The following is an 18,311-nucleotide window of genomic DNA, read 5'->3' as shown; positions in this document are numbered from 1 at the left end:
GAGGGCTGAGGGGCCTATTCAGAGCTGGGCTGAGGGCTGAGGGGCCTATTCAGAGCTGGGCTGAGGGGCCTATTCAGAGCTGGGCTAGGGGCTGAGGGGCCTATTCAGAGCTGGGTTGGGGGCTGGGGGGCCTATTCAGAGCTGGGTTGGGGGCTGGGGGCCTATTCAGAGCTGGGTTGGGGGCTGGGGGCCTATTCAGAGCTGGGTTGGGGGCTGAGGGGCCTATTCAGAGCTGGGTTGGGGGCTGAGGGGCCTATTCAGAGCTGGGTTGGGGGCTGAGAGGACTATTCAGAGCTGGGTTGGGGGCTGAGGGGCCTATTCAGAGCTGGGTTGGGGGCTGAGGGGCCTATTCAGAGCTGGGTTGGGGGCTGAGAGGACTATTCAGAGCTGGGTTGGGGGCTGAGGGGCCTATTCAGAGCTGGGTTGGGGGCTGAGAGGACTATTCAGAGCTGGGCTGGGAGCTGAGACACAGGGTAGACCTTTTCAGAACTGGGTTGGGGGCTGAGGGGCCTATTCAGAGCTGGGTTGGGGGCTGAGGGGCCTATTCAGAGCTGGGTTGGGGGCTGAGGGGCCTATTCAGAGCTGGGTTGGGGGCTGGGGGCCTATTCAGAGCTGGGTTGGGGGCTGGGGGTCCTATTCAGAGCTGGGTTGGGGGCTGGGGGCCTATTCAGAGCTGGGTTGGGGGCTGGGGGCCTATTCAGAGCTGGGCTGAGGGGCCTATTCAGAGCTGGGCTGAGGGCTGAGGGGCCTATTCAGACCTGGGCTGAGGGCTGAGGGGCCTATTCAGAGCTGGGCTGAGGGCTGAGGGGCCTATTCAGAGCTGGGCTGAGGGGCCTATTCAGAGCTGGGCTAGGGGCTGAGGGGCCTATTCAGAGCTGGGTTGGGGGCTGGGGGCCTATTCAGAGCTGGGTTGGGGGCTGGGGGCCTATTCAGAGCTGGGTTGGGGGCTGAGGGGCCTATTCAGAGCTGGGTTGGGGGCTGAGGGGCCTATTCAGAGCTGGGTTGGGGGCTGAGGGGCCTATTCAGAGCTGGGTTGGGGGCTGAGAGGACTATTCAGAGCTGGGTTGGGGGCTGAGGGGCCTATTCAGAGCTGGGTTGGGGGCTGAGGGGCCTATTCAGAGCTGGGTTGGGGGCTGAGGGGCCTATTCAGAGCTGGGTTGGGGGCTGAGGGGCCTATTCAGAGCTGGGTTGGGGGCTGGGGGCCTATTCAGAGCTGGGTTGGGGGCTGGGGGCCTATTCAGAGCTGGGTTGGGGGCTGGGGGCCTATTCAGAGCTGGGTTGGGGGCTGGGGGCCTATTCAGAGCTGGGTTGGGGGCTGGGGGCCTATTCAGAGCTGGGCTGAGGGGCCTATTCAGAGCTGGGCTGAGGGCTGAGGGGCCTATTCAGACCTGGGCTGAGGGCTGAGGGGCCTATTCAGAGCTGGGCTGAGGGCTGGGGGCCTATTCAGAGCTGGGCTGAGGGGCCTATTCAGAGCTGGGCTAGGGGCTGAGGGGCCTATTCAGAGCTGGGTTGGGGGCTGGGGGCCTATTCAGAGCTGGGTTGGGGGCTGGGGGCCTATTCAGAGCTGGGTTGGGGGCTGGGGGCCTATTCAGAGCTGGGTTGGGGGCTGGGGGCCTATTCAGAGCTGGGCTGAGGGGCCTATTCAGAGCTGGGTTGGGGGCTGAGGGGCCTATTCAGAGCTGGGCTGAGGGCTGAGGGGCCTATTCAGAGCTGGGCTGAGGGCTGAGGGGCCTATTCAGAGCTGGGCTGAGGGCTGAGGGGCCTATTCAGAGCTGGGCTGAGGGGCCTATTCAGAGCTGGGCTAGGGGCTGAGGGGCCTATTCAGAGCTGGGTTGGGGGCTGGGGGCCTATTCAGAGCTGGGTTGGGGGCTGGGGGCCTATTCAGAGCTGGGTTGGGGGCTGGGGGCCTATTCAGAGCTGGGTTGGGGGCTGAGGGGCCTATTCAGAGCTGGGTTGGGGGCTGGGGGCCTATTCAGAGCTGTTTTGGGGGCTGGGGGCCTATTCAGAGCTGGGCTGGGGGCCTATTCAGAGCTGGGCTGGGGGCCTATTCAGAGCTGGGCTGGGGGCCTATTCAGAGCTGGGTTGGGGGCCTATTCAGAGCTGGGCTGGGGGCCTATTCAGAGCTGGGTTGGGGGCTGGGGGCCTATTCAGAGCTGGGTTGGGGGCTGGGGGCCTATTCAGACCTGGGTTGGGGGCTGGGGGCCTATTCAGAGCTGGGTTGGGGGATGGGGGCCTATTCAGAGCTGGGTTGGGGGATGGGGGCCTATTCAGATCTGGGCTGAGGGGTCTATTCAGAGCTGGGTTGGGGGCTGGGGGCCTATTCAGAGCGGGGCTGGGGGCTGAGGCACAGGGTAGAACTATTCAGAGCTGGGCTGAGGGCTGAGGGGCCTATTCAGAGCTGGGCTGAGGGGCCTATTCAGAGCTGGGTTGGGGGCTGGGGGGCCTATTCAGAGCTGGGTTGGGGGCTGGGGGCCTATTCAGAGCTGGGTTGGGGGCTGAGGGGCCTATTCAGAGCTGGGTTGGGGGCTGGGGGCCTATTCAGAGCTGGGTTGGGGGCTGGGGGCCTATTCAGTGCTGGATTGGGGGCCTATTCAGAGCTGGGCTGAGGGGTCTATTCAGAGCTGGGTTGGGGGCTGGGGGCCTATTCAGAGCTGGGTTGGGGGCTGGGGGCCAATTCAGAGCTGTGCTGAGGGGCCTATTCAGAGCTGGGTTGGGGGCTGGGGGCCTATTCAGAGCTGGGTTGGGGGCTGGGGGGCCTATTCAGAGCTGGGTTGGGGGCTGGGGGGCCTATTCAGAGCTGGGTTGGGGGCTGGGGGCCTATTCAGAGCTGGGTTGGTGGTTGGGGGCCTATTCAGAGCTGGGTTGGGGGCTGAGGGGCCTATTCAGAGCTGGGTTGGGGGCTGGGGGCCTATTCAGAGCTGGGTTGGGGGCTGGGGTGCCTATTCAGAGCTGGGTTGGGGGCTGGGGGCCTATTCAGAGCTGGGTTGGGGGTTGGGGGCCTATTCAGAGCTGGGTTGGGGGCTGGGGGCCTATTCAGAGCTGGGTTGTGGGCTGGGGGCCTATTCAGAGCTGGGTTGGGGGCTGGGGGCCTATTCAGAGCTGGGTTGGGGGATGTGGGGCCTATTCAGAGCTGGGTTGGGGGCTAGGGGGGCCTATTCAGAGCTGGGTTGGGGGCTGGGGGGCCTATTCACAGCTTGGTTGGGGGCTGAGGCACAGGGTTGGCCTATCCAAATATGGTGATGAGAGTTTCCAGTCACCCCCAAATACTGTGACGAGAGTTTCCAGTCACCCCCAAATACTGTGATGAGAGTTTCCAGTCACCCCCAAATACGGTGCTGAGAGTTTCCAGTCACCCCCAAATACGGTGATGAGAGTTTCCAGTCACCCCCAAATACTGTGATGAGAGTTTCCAGTCACCCCCAAATATGGTGATGAGAGGAAGCCAAGTGGCTGGCCATTGGGAAAGATGGATTTTGGCCGACATTCTGCAAATGTTCTCATCTATCAAACATTTAATCTCAACACAGTTCTCTCTTACCAAATCTTGAATCGGTTACGACCAGAGTGAACTAAGTTTTGTAGAGTGCAAGGGGCAAATTGAGTTATTGCACACGGGCACTTCGGGGGAGTACGCATTCCCTAACGGAAATATGTGAATACGTGCCATAACGAGCCAATAGGATCTCGCCAGCTCCTTTCTGCCCACCTCCTGGTTTATTCTGCTCCCATTGGAAACAACAGGCTGTAGTTCATCTTGGGTTAGATAAAAAAATATATATTTGACACTATTCAGAGGAGCTGGGCTAGGGGTGAGATTGAGAACTCGTGCCTCACTCTATAAACTAAACTACAAAATGGTCCCACACATCCTGAATTTTCACTTAGTAAAAAGCCTGTGAGATTGGCTACAGAGGACCGTTCAAATGATGGACATTCAGTACGCTCTAACACCAAGATTGTGTTCCAAATGGCAACCCCTTATGGGCCCTGGTCAAAAGTAAAGAACTATTTAGGGAATAGGGTGCCATTTGGGACTGGAAAAAAACCAATATCATCGTTCACAAATGAATCCAGGATTGTTTCAGAGTAACTGAGTAAAGATGCCAGAATAAAAAAGCACCACTTTCTCTTGATTTACGGCGGTTACCAAGGTCCTTTATTCAAGATGATACAATGATAACTTTCTACTACAGTTCAACCTGCCTTCATTAATGAAGAACAGTCACACAGGTCCAATACTGAATACATTATTGCAGGGTAAGGATAAAGTTTTTGATTCATCACAGAAACCCTGTTGCATTTACTGGCAGGGTCACACTGAATGGGGTACCATGTCTTAAAAAGCCTGTCACAACTGCTCACTGAATACTGACTTGCTAAGCAATCATGGACAGGTGTCTAGTGACGGTGTGTACACAGAATTAGTGAAAAAGTGCCTCTGTAGCTCTCTGCGTTCCTGGCTGACTAACGACGTGTGTGTGCGTGTGTGTAGACCTTCGCCCTTAAGGATTTTTAGACCTACTCTACTATATATTTCCCTCCTACAACAGCTAGGAATAAACCTGTTGGGCCTCATTCCCTATATCAGGAATAAACCCGTTGGGCCTCATTCTCTATATCGGGAATAAACCTGTTGGGCCTCATTCTCTATATCAGGAATAAACCTGTTGGGCCTCATCCCCTATATCAGGAATAAACCTGCTGGGCCTCATCCCCTATATCAGGAATAAACCTGTTGGGCCTCATTCTCTATATCAGGAATAAACCTGTTGGGCCTCATTCTCTATATCAGGAATAAACCTGTTGGGCCTCATTCTCTATATCAGGAATAAACCTGCTGGGCCTCATTCTCTATATCGGGAATAAACCTGTTGGGCCTCATTCTCTATACCAGGAATAAACCCGTTGGGCCTAATTCTCTATATCAGGAATGAACCCGTTGGGCCTCATTCTCTATATCAGGAATAAACCCGTTGGGCCTCATTCTCTATATCAGGAATAAACCTGCTGGGCCTCATTCTCTATATCAGGAATAAACCTGCTGGGCCTCATTCTCTATAGCGGTAATAAACCTGTTGGGCCTCATTCTCTATATCGGGAATAAACCTGTTGGGCCTCATTCTCTATATCAGGAATAAACCTGTTGGGCCTCATTCTCTATATCGGGAATAAACCTGTTGGGCCTCATTCCCTATATCAGGAATAAACCTGTTGGGCCTCATTCTCTATATCAGGAATAAACCTGTTGGGCATCATTCCCTATATCAGGAATAAACCTGTTGGGCCTCATTCTCTATATCAGGAATAAACCTGTTGGGCCTCATTCCCTATATCAGGAATAAACCTGTTGGGCCTCATCCCCTATATCAGGAATAAACCTGTTGGGCCTCATTCTCTATATCAGGATTAAACCTGTTGGGCCTCGTCCCCTATATCTGGAAGGAACCAGGAGGGCCTCATCCCCTATATCTGGAAGGAACCAGGTGGGCCTCATCCCCTATATCAGGAATGAACCTGTTGGTTCATTGAATATCCCTTTGAGCATGGTGAAGTTATTAATTACACTTTGGATGGTGTAGCAATAAACCCAGTCAGTACAAAAATACAGGTGTCCTTCCTAACTCAGTTGCCGGAGAAGAAGGAAACTGTTCAGGGATTTCACCATTTGGCGAATGGTGACTTTTAAAACTGTCACAGAGTTTAATGGCTGTGATAAGAGAAAACTGAGGATGGATCAACAACATTGTAGTTACTCCACAATACTAACCTAAATGACAGAGTTTAATGGCTGTGATAAGAGAAAACTGAGGATGGATCAACATTGTAGTTACTCCACAATGCTAACCTAATTGACAGAGTGAAAAGTAGTAAGCCTGTACAGAATAAAAATATTCCAAAACATGCATCCTGTTTGCAACAAGGCACTAAAGTAATAATGCAAAATACAGTTGAGGTCGGAAGTTTACATACATCTTAGCCAAATACATTTAAACTCAGTTTTTCACAATTCCTGACATTTAATCCTAGTAAAAATGTTCTGTCTTAGGTCCGTTAAGATCACCACTTTATTTTAAGAATGTGAAAGATCAGAATAATAGTAGAAAGAATGATTTATTTCATCTTTTATTTCTTTCATCACATTCCCAGTGGGTCAGAAGTTTACATACACTCAATTAGTATTTGGTAGAATTGACTTTAAATTGTTTAACTTGGGTCAAACATTTCGGGTAGCCTTCCACAAGCTTCCCACAATAAGTTGGGTGAATTTTGGCCCATTCCTCCTGACAGAACTGGTGTAACTGAGTCAGGTTTGTAGGCCTCCTTGCTCGCACACGCTTTTTCAGTTCTGCCCACAAATTTTCAATAGGATGGAGGTCAGGGCTTTGTGAGGGCCACTCCAAAACCTTGACTTTGTTGTCCTTTAGCCATTTTGCCACAACTTGGGGTCCGTGTCCATTTGGAAGACCCATTTGCAACCAAGCTTTAACTTCTTGACTGATGTCTTGAGATGTTGCTTCAATATATCCACATAACTTTCCTTCCTCAAGATGCCATCTATTTTGTGAAGTGTAACAGTCCCTCCTGCAGCAGAGGACCCCCACAACATGATGCTGCCACCCTCGTGCTTCAAGGTTGGGATGGTGTTCTTCAGCTTGCAAGCATCTCCCTTTTTCCTCCAAACATAATGATGGTCATTATGGCCAAACAGTTCTATTTTTGTTTCATCAGACCAGAGGGCATTTCTCCAAAAAGTATGATCTTTGTCCCCATGTGCAGTTGAAACTGTAGTCTGGCTTTTTTTTTGGTGGTTTTGGAGCAGTGGCTTCCTTGCTGTGCAGCCTTTCATGTTATGTCGATATAGGACTCGTTTTACTGTGGATATAGATAATTTTGTACCTGTTTCCTCCAGCATCTTCACAAGGTCTTTTGCTGCTGTTCTGGGATTGATTTGCACTTCTCGCACCAAAGTACGTTCATCTCTAGGAGACAGAACGCGTCTCCTTCCTGAGCAGTATGACGGCTGCGTGTTTGTACAGATGAACGTGGTACCTTCAGGCGTTTGGAAATTGCTCTCAAGGATGAACCACACCTGTGGAGGTCTATAATTTTTTCCTGAGGTCTTGGCCGATTTCTTTTGATTTCCCCATGATGTCAAGCAAAGAGGCACTGAGTTTGAAGGTAGGCCTTGAAATACATCCACAGGTACACCTCCAATTGACTCAAATGATGTCAGAAGCTTCTAAAGCCATGACATTTTTTCTGGAATTTTCCAAGCTATTTAAAGGCACAGTCAACATAGTGTATGTAAACTTCTGACCCACTGGAATTGTGATAGATTATTTCCCTTATAATTCACTGTCTGTGAATTATAAGCCCAGTCAAAACTGTTCGCTGCTCTGGCCCCCCAATGGCGGAACAAACTCCCTCACGACGCCAGGACAGCGGAGTCAATCACCACCTTCCGGAGACACCTGAAACCCCACCTCTTTAAGGAATACCTAGGATAGGATAAGTATTCCCTCTTCTCCCCCCTTTAAGATTTAGATGCACTATTGTAAAGTGACTGTTCCACTGGATGTCATAAGGTGAATGCACCAATTTGTAAGTCGCTCTGGATAAGAGCGTCTGCTAAATGACTTAAATGTAAATGTAAAATGTGTAAACAATTGTTGGAAAAATTACTTGTGTAAAGTAGATGTCCTAACCGACTTGCCAAAACTATAGTTTATTAACTTATTGGTGACATGGGGGCAGTATTGAGTAGCTTGAATGAATAAGGTGCCCAGTGTAAACTGCCTGCTACTCTGATCCAGATGCTAATATATGCATATTATTATTAGTATTGGATAGAAGCCACTCTGAAGTTTCTAAAACTGTTTGAATGATGTCTGTGAGTATAACAGAACTCATATGGCAGGCAAAAACCTGAGAAAAATCCACCAGGAAGTGGGAAATCTGAGGCTTGTAGTTAAAAAAAAAAACTCAGCCCCTATTGTAGATACAGTGGGATATTGCTTATGTTGCACTTCCTAAGGCTTCCACTAGATGTCAACCGTCTTTAGAAACTTGTTTGAGGATTCTACTATAAAGGAGGGGCTCATGAGAGTTGTTTGAGACAGTGGTCTGGCAGAGTGCCTTGGGCCCATGACGCGCAGTCACGAGAGAGTTAGCTCTCATTCCATTGCTTTTCTACAGACAATGGAATTCTCCGGTTGGAACATTATTGAAGATTTATGTTAAAAACGTCCTAAAGATTGATTCTATACTTAGTTTGGCATGTTTCTACAATCTACAACCTGTAATATAACTTTTTGAACTTTCCGTCCAACGTTGGCTAGACCTGAACGCGTGTTTGGATTTATTTACCAAATGCCCGAACAAAAGAGGCTATTTGGACATAAATTATCGAACATATCAAACATTTATGGTGGAACTGAGATTCCTGGGAGTGCATTCTGATGAAGATCATCAAAGGTAAGTGAATATTTATAATGCTATTTCTGAGTAATGTTGACTACCCAATATGGCAGGTATCTTTTTGTCTGCTTGTTGTCTGAAAGCTGTACTCAGATTATTGCATGGTTTGCTTTTTCTGTAACTTGATGTGGCTCTCTGCAAAATCAATGTTTTTGAACTACTGAACGTAACACGCCAATGTAAAATGAGATTTTTTTATATAAATATGCACTTTAGCGAACAAAACATACATGTATTGTGTAACATGAAGTCCTATGAGTGTCATCTGATGAAGATCATCAAAGGTTAGTGATTAATTTTATCTCTTTGTGCTTTTTGTGACTCCTCTCTTTGGCTGGAAAAATGGCAGGATTTTTCTGTGACTTGGTGGGTGACCTAACATAATCATTTGTGGTGCTTTCGCTGTAAATCCTTTTTGAAATCAGACACTGTGGCTGGATTAACGAGAATTGTATCTTTAAAATGGTGTAAGATACTTGTATGCTTGAGGAATTATAATTATGAGATTTTTGCTGTTTTGAATTTGGCGCCCTGCACTTTCACTGGCTGTTGGCGAGGTGGGACGCTAGCGTCCCACATATCGCAGAGAGGTTAACAAGAAGTGTGGAGTGGTTGAAAAATGACTTTTAATGACTCCAACCTAAGTGCATATAAACTTCTGACTTCAACTGTATGTCCTCAGTACCACCCCTGGACAGAATGGAGGTAAGCACAGGCAAAATCCTAGAGGAAAACCTTGTTCAGTCTGCTTTCCACCAGACACTGGGAGATGAATTCACCTTTCAGCAGGGCAAAAACCTAAAACACAAGGCCAAATCTACACTGGAGTTGCTAAACAAGAAGACAGTGAATGTTCCTGAGTGGCCAAGCTACAGTTTTGATTTCAATCTACGGCAAGACTTTACAATGGTTGCCTAGCAATGATCGGCAACCAATATGACAGAGCAAGAATACGTTTTGGAAAGAATAATGCTCAAATATTGTACAATGCAGGTGTGCAAAACTCTTAAGTGACTTACCCAGAAAGACTCACAAAGGTGCTTCTACAAAGTATTGACTCAGGTGTGTGAATACTTAAATATTCTATTCTATTTAATATAATATTCTAAAAACTTGTTTAAACTTTGTCATGATGAGGTGTGTAGATGGTGACAAGTTGTTTTCAATTCAGGCTGTAACACAACAAAATGTGGAATAAGTCAAGGGGTATGTTTACTTTCTGAAGGCACTGTAGGTGAGATTCTACCTTATAAAGTCATGCATCATAATGACCAGTCCCCCTTACCACCCATCCCCTGTCCTGCTGTGAGGTCCTCCTACCTGTAGATGGCAGTGTGATGAGGTCCATGATGACAGAGTCAGCTCCTTTAGTGTAGACGGTGATCTGATCTGTTAGCGGGTGTCTCACCACCACAGACATCCTCTTTCTGGTGGAGTCAAACCCCAGAGTGTGGAGCAGCTCAAAGCTTAGCTTCCCCAGGTCAGGTAGCTCCACCGTCACCTGATCAGGTAGCCGGCCAACCAGAGAACACTTGTAGGCACGCGCCGCATACACCAGGGCAGCCTCGTCAGGTGACTCTGCCTCGTAGCGGAGCTCTCCTTCCTCTAGGGCCCCGGGCTCTCCCTCTGTAGTGTGAGGAGGGACGGGGGAGAAGGCATGTTCCAAACCCACCGGACCTCCAAGGTGATGCTCCTCATCTAATTTAGTCAGGGTGCTCTCGGCGGAGGGGGAGGAGAGGACACTGGAACAATCGCGGTGGGAGGAGCGGTTGAGGCTGGAAGAGCTGCTGCTGTTGGAGTTGGAGGTGAGACGGCTGGAGGTAAAGCGCTTGATGAAGTCCTCAATAGTCTTCACTGGGGACTTTAGCCCAAACCTCATCCGCACCTGAGAGAGAGGGACAGAGGGTTGGAAACATTAGCCCAAACCTCATCCGCACCTAAGACAGAGGGACAGTGGGTTGGAAACATTAGCTCAAATCTCATCCACACCGGACGGAGGGAGACAGAGGGAGAGAGACATGTCCCCCTCTCACTATCCGTCTCCCTCGGGTGCTGAGGGACAGCACCAGGCATCTGGCCACAGATACGGCCAACTCTTAGGCATACAGTCTGGCATAAAACCCTGATGGCCTGGCTGAGGCACAAGGGCATTGTGTGAATAAGACCGTTACCGGTGTTCCTAATGTTTTGTACACTCAGTGCCTACCTTCTGCCGTGGCTGATTGGGTGATGACACCACCACTGTGTTACAGATGGTGAGGGCGATGAAGAAGTCGATGATGTCCGTGAGGTCAGAGGGCAGCTGAGAGAGGGACTGGCTGTGGAACCTCTTGAAGGTCATCTGGCTGCTGCAGTGGTTGACCTTCTCCAGGAGCTGAGGGTCAGGGGTGATGTCCTTCTCCTGTTGAAGAGAGAGAGTAGGTTCAGAAGAAGGTTTTTTGTGATTTTCAGGTCATGGAAATTTGTATTTGTTTTCCATTTAACCCACCACGAGAAACCTACACACAGAAACATAGCCCAGGATCAGCTATCCCTTCTTCAAGGGAACAACGGGAAAAAAGGCATCTAGGATAATTAGATTCCCACCAGATTTGACTCTTCTGACTTGTAACAAACTGCCCTCTCCAACACGCTGCCGCCCTCTCCAACACGCTGCCGCCCTCTCCAACACGCCTCTCCAACACGCCTCTCCAACACGCCTCTCCAACATGCTGCCGCCCTCTCCAACACGCTGCCCTCTCCAACACGCGGCCCTCTCCAACACGCGGCCCTCTCCAACACGCGGCCCTCTCCAACACGCTGCCCTCTCCAACACGCTGCCCTCTCCATCACGCTGCCCTCTCCATCACGCTGCCCTCTCCATCACGCTGCCCTCTCCATCACGCTGCCCTCTCCATCACGCTGCCCTCTCCATCACGCTGCCCTCTCCAACACGCTGCCCTCTCCAACACGCTGCCCTCTCCAACACGCTGCCCTCTCCAACACGCTGCCCTCTCCAACACGCTGCCCTCTCCAACACGCTGCCCTCTCCAACACGCTGCCCTCTCCAACACGCTGCCCTCTCCAACACGCTGCCCTCTCCAACACGCTGCCCTCTCCAACACGCTGCCCTCTCCAACACGCTGCCCTCTCCAACACGCTGCCCTCTCCAACACGACTCTCCAACACGCTGCCGCCCTCTCCAACACGCGGCCCTCTCCATCACGCTGCCCTCTCCATCACGCTGCCCTCTCCATCATGCTGCCCTCTCCATCATGCTGCCCTCTCCATCATGCTGCCCTCTCCATCACGCTGCCCTCTCCATCACGCTGCCCTCTCCATCACGCTGCCCTCTCCATCACGCTGCCCTCTCCATCATGCTACCCTCTCCATCATGCTGCCCTCTCAACCTCTTGGCTACCTGCTGCCCTCTGGTCGTACTGTAGATCCCCTCAAACTCAACTATGGACCTTCCAAGCCAGTTCCACTGCTTCTCACCCCCCCCCATCCTTCCCTCTATTCAGAGACTGATATAGACCTGGGACACCAGGTGAGTGCAATAAATGGTCAGGTAAAAAAAAAAACACAGCAGTACTCTGAACCTCGTAGAGTAAGACTGGAATTCCCCTGCTGTAGCCGATAGACACAGCTCTGAGCAATGTGTTGTAGTAAGTACCATGGGGCTGCTGAATACAGTGTGTTGAGTAATAATGGAGTAGTAAGTACCATGAGGCTGCTGAATGCAGTGTGTTGTAGTAAGTACCATGGGGCTGCTGAATGCAGTGTGTTGTAGTAAGTACCATGGGGCTGCTGAATGCAGTGTGTTGTAGTAAGTACCATGGGGCTGCTGAATGCAGTGTGTTGTAGTAAGTACCATGGGACTGCTGAATGCAGTGTGTTGTAGTAAGTACCATGGGGCTGCTGAATGCAGTGTGTTGTAGTAAGTACCATGGGGCTGCTGAATGCAGTGTGTTGTAGTAAGTACCATGAGGCTGCTGAATGCAGTGTGTTGTAGTAAGTACCATGGGGCTGCTGAATGCAGTGTGTTGTAATAATGGGGCTGCTGAATGCAGTGTGTTGTAGTAAGTACCATGGGGCTGCTGAATGCAGTGTGTTGTAGTAAGTACCATGGGGCTGCTGAATGCAGTGTGTTGTGGAGTTAGGACCATGGGGCTGCTGAATGCAGTGTGTTGTAGTAAGTACCATGGGGCTGCTGAATGCAGTGTGTTGTAGTTAGGACCATGGGGCTGCTGAATGCAGTGTGTTGTAGTAAGTACCATGGGGCTGCTGAATGCAGTGTGTTGTAGTAAGTACCATGGGGCTGCTGAATGCAGTGTGTTGTAGTAAGTACCATGGGGCTGCTGAATGCAGTGTGTTGTAGTAAGTACCATGGGGCTGCTGAATGCAGGGTGTTGTGTAATAATGGAGTAGTAAGTACCATGGGGCTGCTGAATGCAGTGCGTTGAGTAATAATGGAGTAGTAAGGACCATGGGGCTGCTGAATGCAGTGTGTTGTAGTAAGTACCATGGGGCTGCTGAATGCAGTGTGTTGTAGTAAGTACCATGGGGCTGCTGAATGCAGTGTTGAGTAATGATGGAGTAGTAGGTACCATGGGGCTGCTGAATACAGTCTTTAGTAATAATGGAGTAGTAAGTACCATGGGGCTGCTGAATGCAGTGTTGAGTAATAATGGAGTAGTAAGTACCATGGGGCTGCTGAATGCAGTGTGTTGTAGTAAGTACCATGGGGCTGCTGAATGCAGTGTGTTGTAGTAAGTACCATGGGGCTGCTGAATGCAGTGTTGAGTAATAATGGAGTAGTAAGTACCATGGGGCTGCTGAATGCAGTGTGTTGTAGTAAGGACCATGGGGCTGCTGAATGCAGTGTGTTGTAGTAAGTACCATGGGGCTGCTGAATGCAGTGTGTTGAGTAATAATGGAGTAGTAAGTACCATGGGGCTGCTGAATGCAGTGTGTTGTAGTAAGTACCATGGGGCTGCTGAATGCAGTGTGTTGAGTAATAATGGAGTAATAAGGACCATGGGGCTGCTGAATGCAGTGTGTTGAGCAATAATGGAGTGATAAGTACCATGGGGCTGCTGAATGCAGTGTGTTGAGTAATAATGGAGTAGTAAGTACCATGGGACTGCTGAATGCAGTGTGTTGTAGTAAGTACCATGGGGCTGCTGAATGCAGTGTGTTGAGTAATAATGGAGTAGTAAGTACCATGGGGCTGCTGAATGCAGTGTGTTGTAGTAAGTACCATGGGGCTGCTGAATGCAGTGTGTTGTAGTAAGTACCATGGGGCTGCTGAATGCAGTGTGTTTGGACAGGATGCTGGCCCTCTTGGCTTCGGCCCGGCTGCCAGTCCTGCGGTGGGACTTGGTGCTCTGGGAGCGCAGCACCACCTTGGCAGCACTCTGGTTGCTGGTGACGCTGTCCCGTCTGGGCAAGGTGCCACTGTGGGACGTACAGTCCTCCTCCTCTGAGTCCACCAGGTCCTGGTACATGGCCAGACGCCTCGCTGGGGAGGACAGACAACACAGAATATTATAATACAAAGCTGCTACTAGAATCCAAACTTCCTCAATCCTAGATAAACAACAACAGTGTGATCTAGCAGACTGCAGTGCGAGATGGGTTATATTCATTAGGTCACGCAAAGTAACACGTTTACATTTTTTTGCAGTTAGTCCCACCCTGTTTCATTCTGTTTAGTGTCTAATGAATACACCTCAGGCCTCCCTCACTGTTCACGTCGTGGGAGTACTATCTTCTAACCCAGCAGTACTATCTTATAACCCTACAGTACTATCTCACCGTAACCCTACAGTACTATCTTCTAACCCTACAGTACTATCTTCTAACCCTACAGTACTATCTTCTAACCCTACAGTACTATCTTCTAACCCTACAGTACAGTCTCTCCGTAACCCTACAGTCTCTCCGTAACCCTACAGTACAGTCTCTCCGTAACCCTACAGTACAGTCTCTCCGTAACCCTACAGTCTCTCCGTAACCCTACAGTACAGTCTCTCCGTAACCCTACAGTCTCACCGTAACCCTACAGTAAAGTCTCTCCGTAACCCTACAGTCTCACCGTAACCCTACAGTACAGTCTCACCGTAACCCTACAGTACAGTCTCTCCGTAACCCTACAGTACAGTCTCTCCGTAACCCTACAGTCTCTCCGTAACCCTACAGTCTCTCCGTAACCCTACAGTCTCTCCGTAACCCTACAGTCTCTCCGTAACCCTAGTCTCTCCATAACCCTACAGTCTCACCGTAACCCTACAGTACAGTCTCTCCGTAACCCTACAGTCTCACCGTAACCCTACAGTACAGTCTCTCCGTAACCCTACAGTCTCACCGTAACCCTACAGTACAGTCTCTCCGTAACCCTACAGTCTCACCGTAACCCTACAGTACAGTCTCACCGTAACCCTACAGTCTCACCGTAACCCTACAGTCTCACCGTAACCCTACAGTCTCTCCGTAACCCTACAGTCTCTCCGTAACCCTACAGTCTCTCCGTAACCCTACAGTCTCTCCGTAACCCTACAGTCTCTCCGTAACCCTACAGTCTCTCCGTAACCCTACAGTCTCTCCGTAACCCTACAGTCTCTCCGTAACCCTACAGTCTCCTACAGTCTCTCCGTAACCCTACAGTCTCTCCTACAGTCTCTCCGTAACCCTACAGTCTCACCGTAACCCTACAGTCTCTCCGTAACCCTACAGTCTCTCCGTAACCCTACAGTCTCTCCGTAACCCTACAGTCTCTCCGTAACCCTACAGTCTCTCCGTAACCCTACAGTCTCTCCGTAACCCTACAGTCTCACCGTAACCCTACAGTATGGTCTCACCGTTGGCATCATGACTATACTCCACCCCGGCCACCGTACATCTCCTGAACACCATCTTGTTCTCTGTGAGTGTTCCGGTCTTGTCAGAGAAGATGTACTGCATCTGCCCAAGGTCTTCGGTGATGTTCAGAGCTCGACACTGCAGATGAGAGTCAGTCTCCTCATCGTACAGGTCTTGGTCCTGATGGATGAAATACACCTGACAGATCTTCACAATCTCTATGGACACGAACAGCGAGACGGGGATCAGGACCTAAAGACGGAAGAGATTCTATTACCGACAAAGACGTCTTTTGAAGGGAGACAACAACAAGAGCAGGAAACCCAACACAGTCATGTATAGCTCTGACAGGACAGATTACAGAGTGTGAGAATGTGTTCCAAATTGAACCCTATTCCCTACATAGTGCACTACTTAGGACCAGCGCCCTATTCCCTACATAGTGCTCTACTTAGGACCAGGGCCCTATTCCCTACATAGTGCTCTACTTAGGACCAGCGCCCTATTCCCTACATAGTGCACTACTATAGACCAGAGCCCTATTCCCTACATAGTGCTCTACTTAGGACCAGCGCCCTATTCCCTACATTGTGCTCTACTTAGGACCAGCGCCCTATTCCCTACATTGTGCTCTACTTAGGACCAGCACCCTATTCCCTACATTGTGCTCTACTTAGGACCAGCACCCTATTCCCTACATTGTGCTCTACTTAGGACCAGCACCCTATTCCCTACATTGTGCTCTACTATAGACCAGAGCCCTATTCCCTACATAGTGCTCTACTTAGGACCAGTGCTCTACTTAGGACCAGCACCCTATTCCCTACATTGTGCTCTACTATAGACCAGAGCCCTATTCCCTATATAGTGCTCTACTATAGACCAGAGCCCTATTCCCTACATAGTGCTCTACTTAGGACCAGTGCTCTACTTAGGACCAGCACCCTATTCCTTACATTGTGCTCTACTATAGACCAGAGCCCTATTCCCTACATAGTGCTCTACTTAGGACCAGCACCCTATGGACCATTTGAGCAACATCCTGTGTCTTTGGTGGAAACATTGTAAAAATCATTGTGGTGACTTGTAACTGACAGGGATGTGAAGGGAGACATCTACATTGGAAGAAAAGTATGTGAACCATTTGGAAGAACCTGGATTTCTGCAAAATGTGTCATAAAATGTGATCTGACCATCTAAGTCACAACAGACACACAGTGTGCTTAAGCTAATAACACGCAAATTGTATTTCTCGTCTATATTGAATACATAGGTTGGGAAAAGTATGTGAACCCCCCTAGGCTAATGACTTCTCCAAAAGCTAATTGGAGTCAGGAGTCCGCTAACCTGAAGTCCAATCATTGAGATGAGATTGGAGATGTTGGTTAGGGCTGCCTTGCCCTATAAAAAAAAAATCACAAAATTTGAGTTGGCTATTCACAAGACGCACTGCCCGATGTGAGCCATCCATCGAACAAAAAGAGATCTAAGAAGACCGAAGATTAAGGAGGGTCAACCAGTTATTAAATCCAAGGGTTCACATACTTTTCCCACCCTGCACTGCGAAATATTTACACGGTGTGTTAAATAAAGACATGAACATATAATTGTGTGTGTTATTAGTTTAGGCAGACTGTGTTTGTCTGTTGCTGTGACCTGGATGAAGATCAGATCAAATGTTATGACCAATTTCAGCAGAAATCCAGGTGATTCCAAAGGGTTCGCATGTGGTCCTTCTGTAGCTCAGTTGGTAGAGCATGGCGCTTGTAACGCCAGGGTAGTGGGTTCGATTCCCGGGATCACCCATACGTAGAATGTATGCACACATGACTGTAAGTCGCTTTGGATAAAAGCGTCTGCTAAATGGGATATATTATATTATATTATATTATATTATATTATATTATATTATTATATTATAAGATACTTTTCTTGCTGGCTGTAAGAACAGGAGAGAAAATACCACAGATTCCATTTCACACAAAAACAATTCACTTTGTGGGATACTAAGCTTGAGGTGGCTTGTGACTGACAAGGTTGAAGACGGAGACGTTTACGTGACTAACACCTTAAGACATAGACAACACCGTCATGTATAACTCCGATAGAAGACGTACATTTATCTGGAGACATTTATTGAACTTTGCGCTGCTGGTACAAGGGGACATTAAGGGTTTCTACCATACTAAGGGGACATTAAGGGTTCTACCATACTAAGGGGACATTAAGGGTTCTACCATACTAAGGGGACATTAAGGGTTCTACCATACTAAGGGGACATTAAGGGTTCTACCATACTAAGGGGACATTAAGTTTACAGGTAGAAACTGAGCTGCACTTTGTTGGCGACCCCTCCCACACTCGACACCATACTAAGGGGACACAGTTTAAGGGTTCCTCAGTTCGAGAGGCCTCCTTCTGGCCGGCGCTTCAGAATGCCCGTGGCCAATAAGAAACATTCATTTTGTTTCTTGTCCTGTTGGAATACTAAATGCAAAGTAAATTGAATCAATGTACAGTACCAGCCAACAGTTTGGACACACCTACTCATTCAGCAGTTTCTCATTAGTTTACATTGTAAAATAATAGCGAAGAAATCAAAACTATTAAATAATATATAGAAACCAAAAAAGTGTAACACAAATCCTAATATATTTTATATTTGAGGTTCTTCAACGTAGCCACCCTTTGCATTGATGACAGCTTTGCACTTTTGGCATTCTCTCAACTAGCATCATGAGGTAGTCACCTGGAATGCATTTCAATTAACAGGCGTGCCATGTTAAAGTTAATTTGTGGAATTTATTTCCTTCTCAATGTGTTAAAACCAATCAGTTGTGTTGTGAAAAGGTAGGGTTGGTATACAGAAGATAGCCCAGACATTTGTAAAAGACCAAGTCCATATTATGTCAAGAACAGCTCAAATAAGCAAAGAGAAACGACAGTCCATCATTAAGACATTAAGGTCAGCCATTACGGAAAATTAAGTA

At 48.8% G+C, this 18,311-nt stretch overlaps 1 protein-coding gene across 1 annotated transcript in view; it reads right to left on the bottom strand.

Moving 5' to 3' along the window:
- The window catches only part of atp10a (ATPase phospholipid transporting 10A), a 139,859-nt gene that overhangs the window by 64,397 nt on the left and 57,151 nt on the right, over nucleotides 1-18,311 (bottom strand). Inside the window, 4 exon segments of the mRNA XM_046299581.1 lie at nucleotides 9,799-10,363; nucleotides 10,685-10,879; nucleotides 13,758-13,981; nucleotides 15,321-15,573. Coding sequence (XP_046155537.1) covers nucleotides 9,799-10,363; nucleotides 10,685-10,879; nucleotides 13,758-13,981; nucleotides 15,321-15,573 — 1,237 coding nt within the window.

Source organism: Oncorhynchus gorbuscha, linkage group LG02 (assembly GCF_021184085.1).
Source record: "Oncorhynchus gorbuscha isolate QuinsamMale2020 ecotype Even-year linkage group LG02, OgorEven_v1.0, whole genome shotgun sequence".
NCBI classification, from domain to species: Eukaryota; Metazoa; Chordata; class Actinopteri; order Salmoniformes; family Salmonidae; genus Oncorhynchus; species Oncorhynchus gorbuscha.
This window is presented reverse-complemented; position numbering and strand designations above follow the sequence as displayed.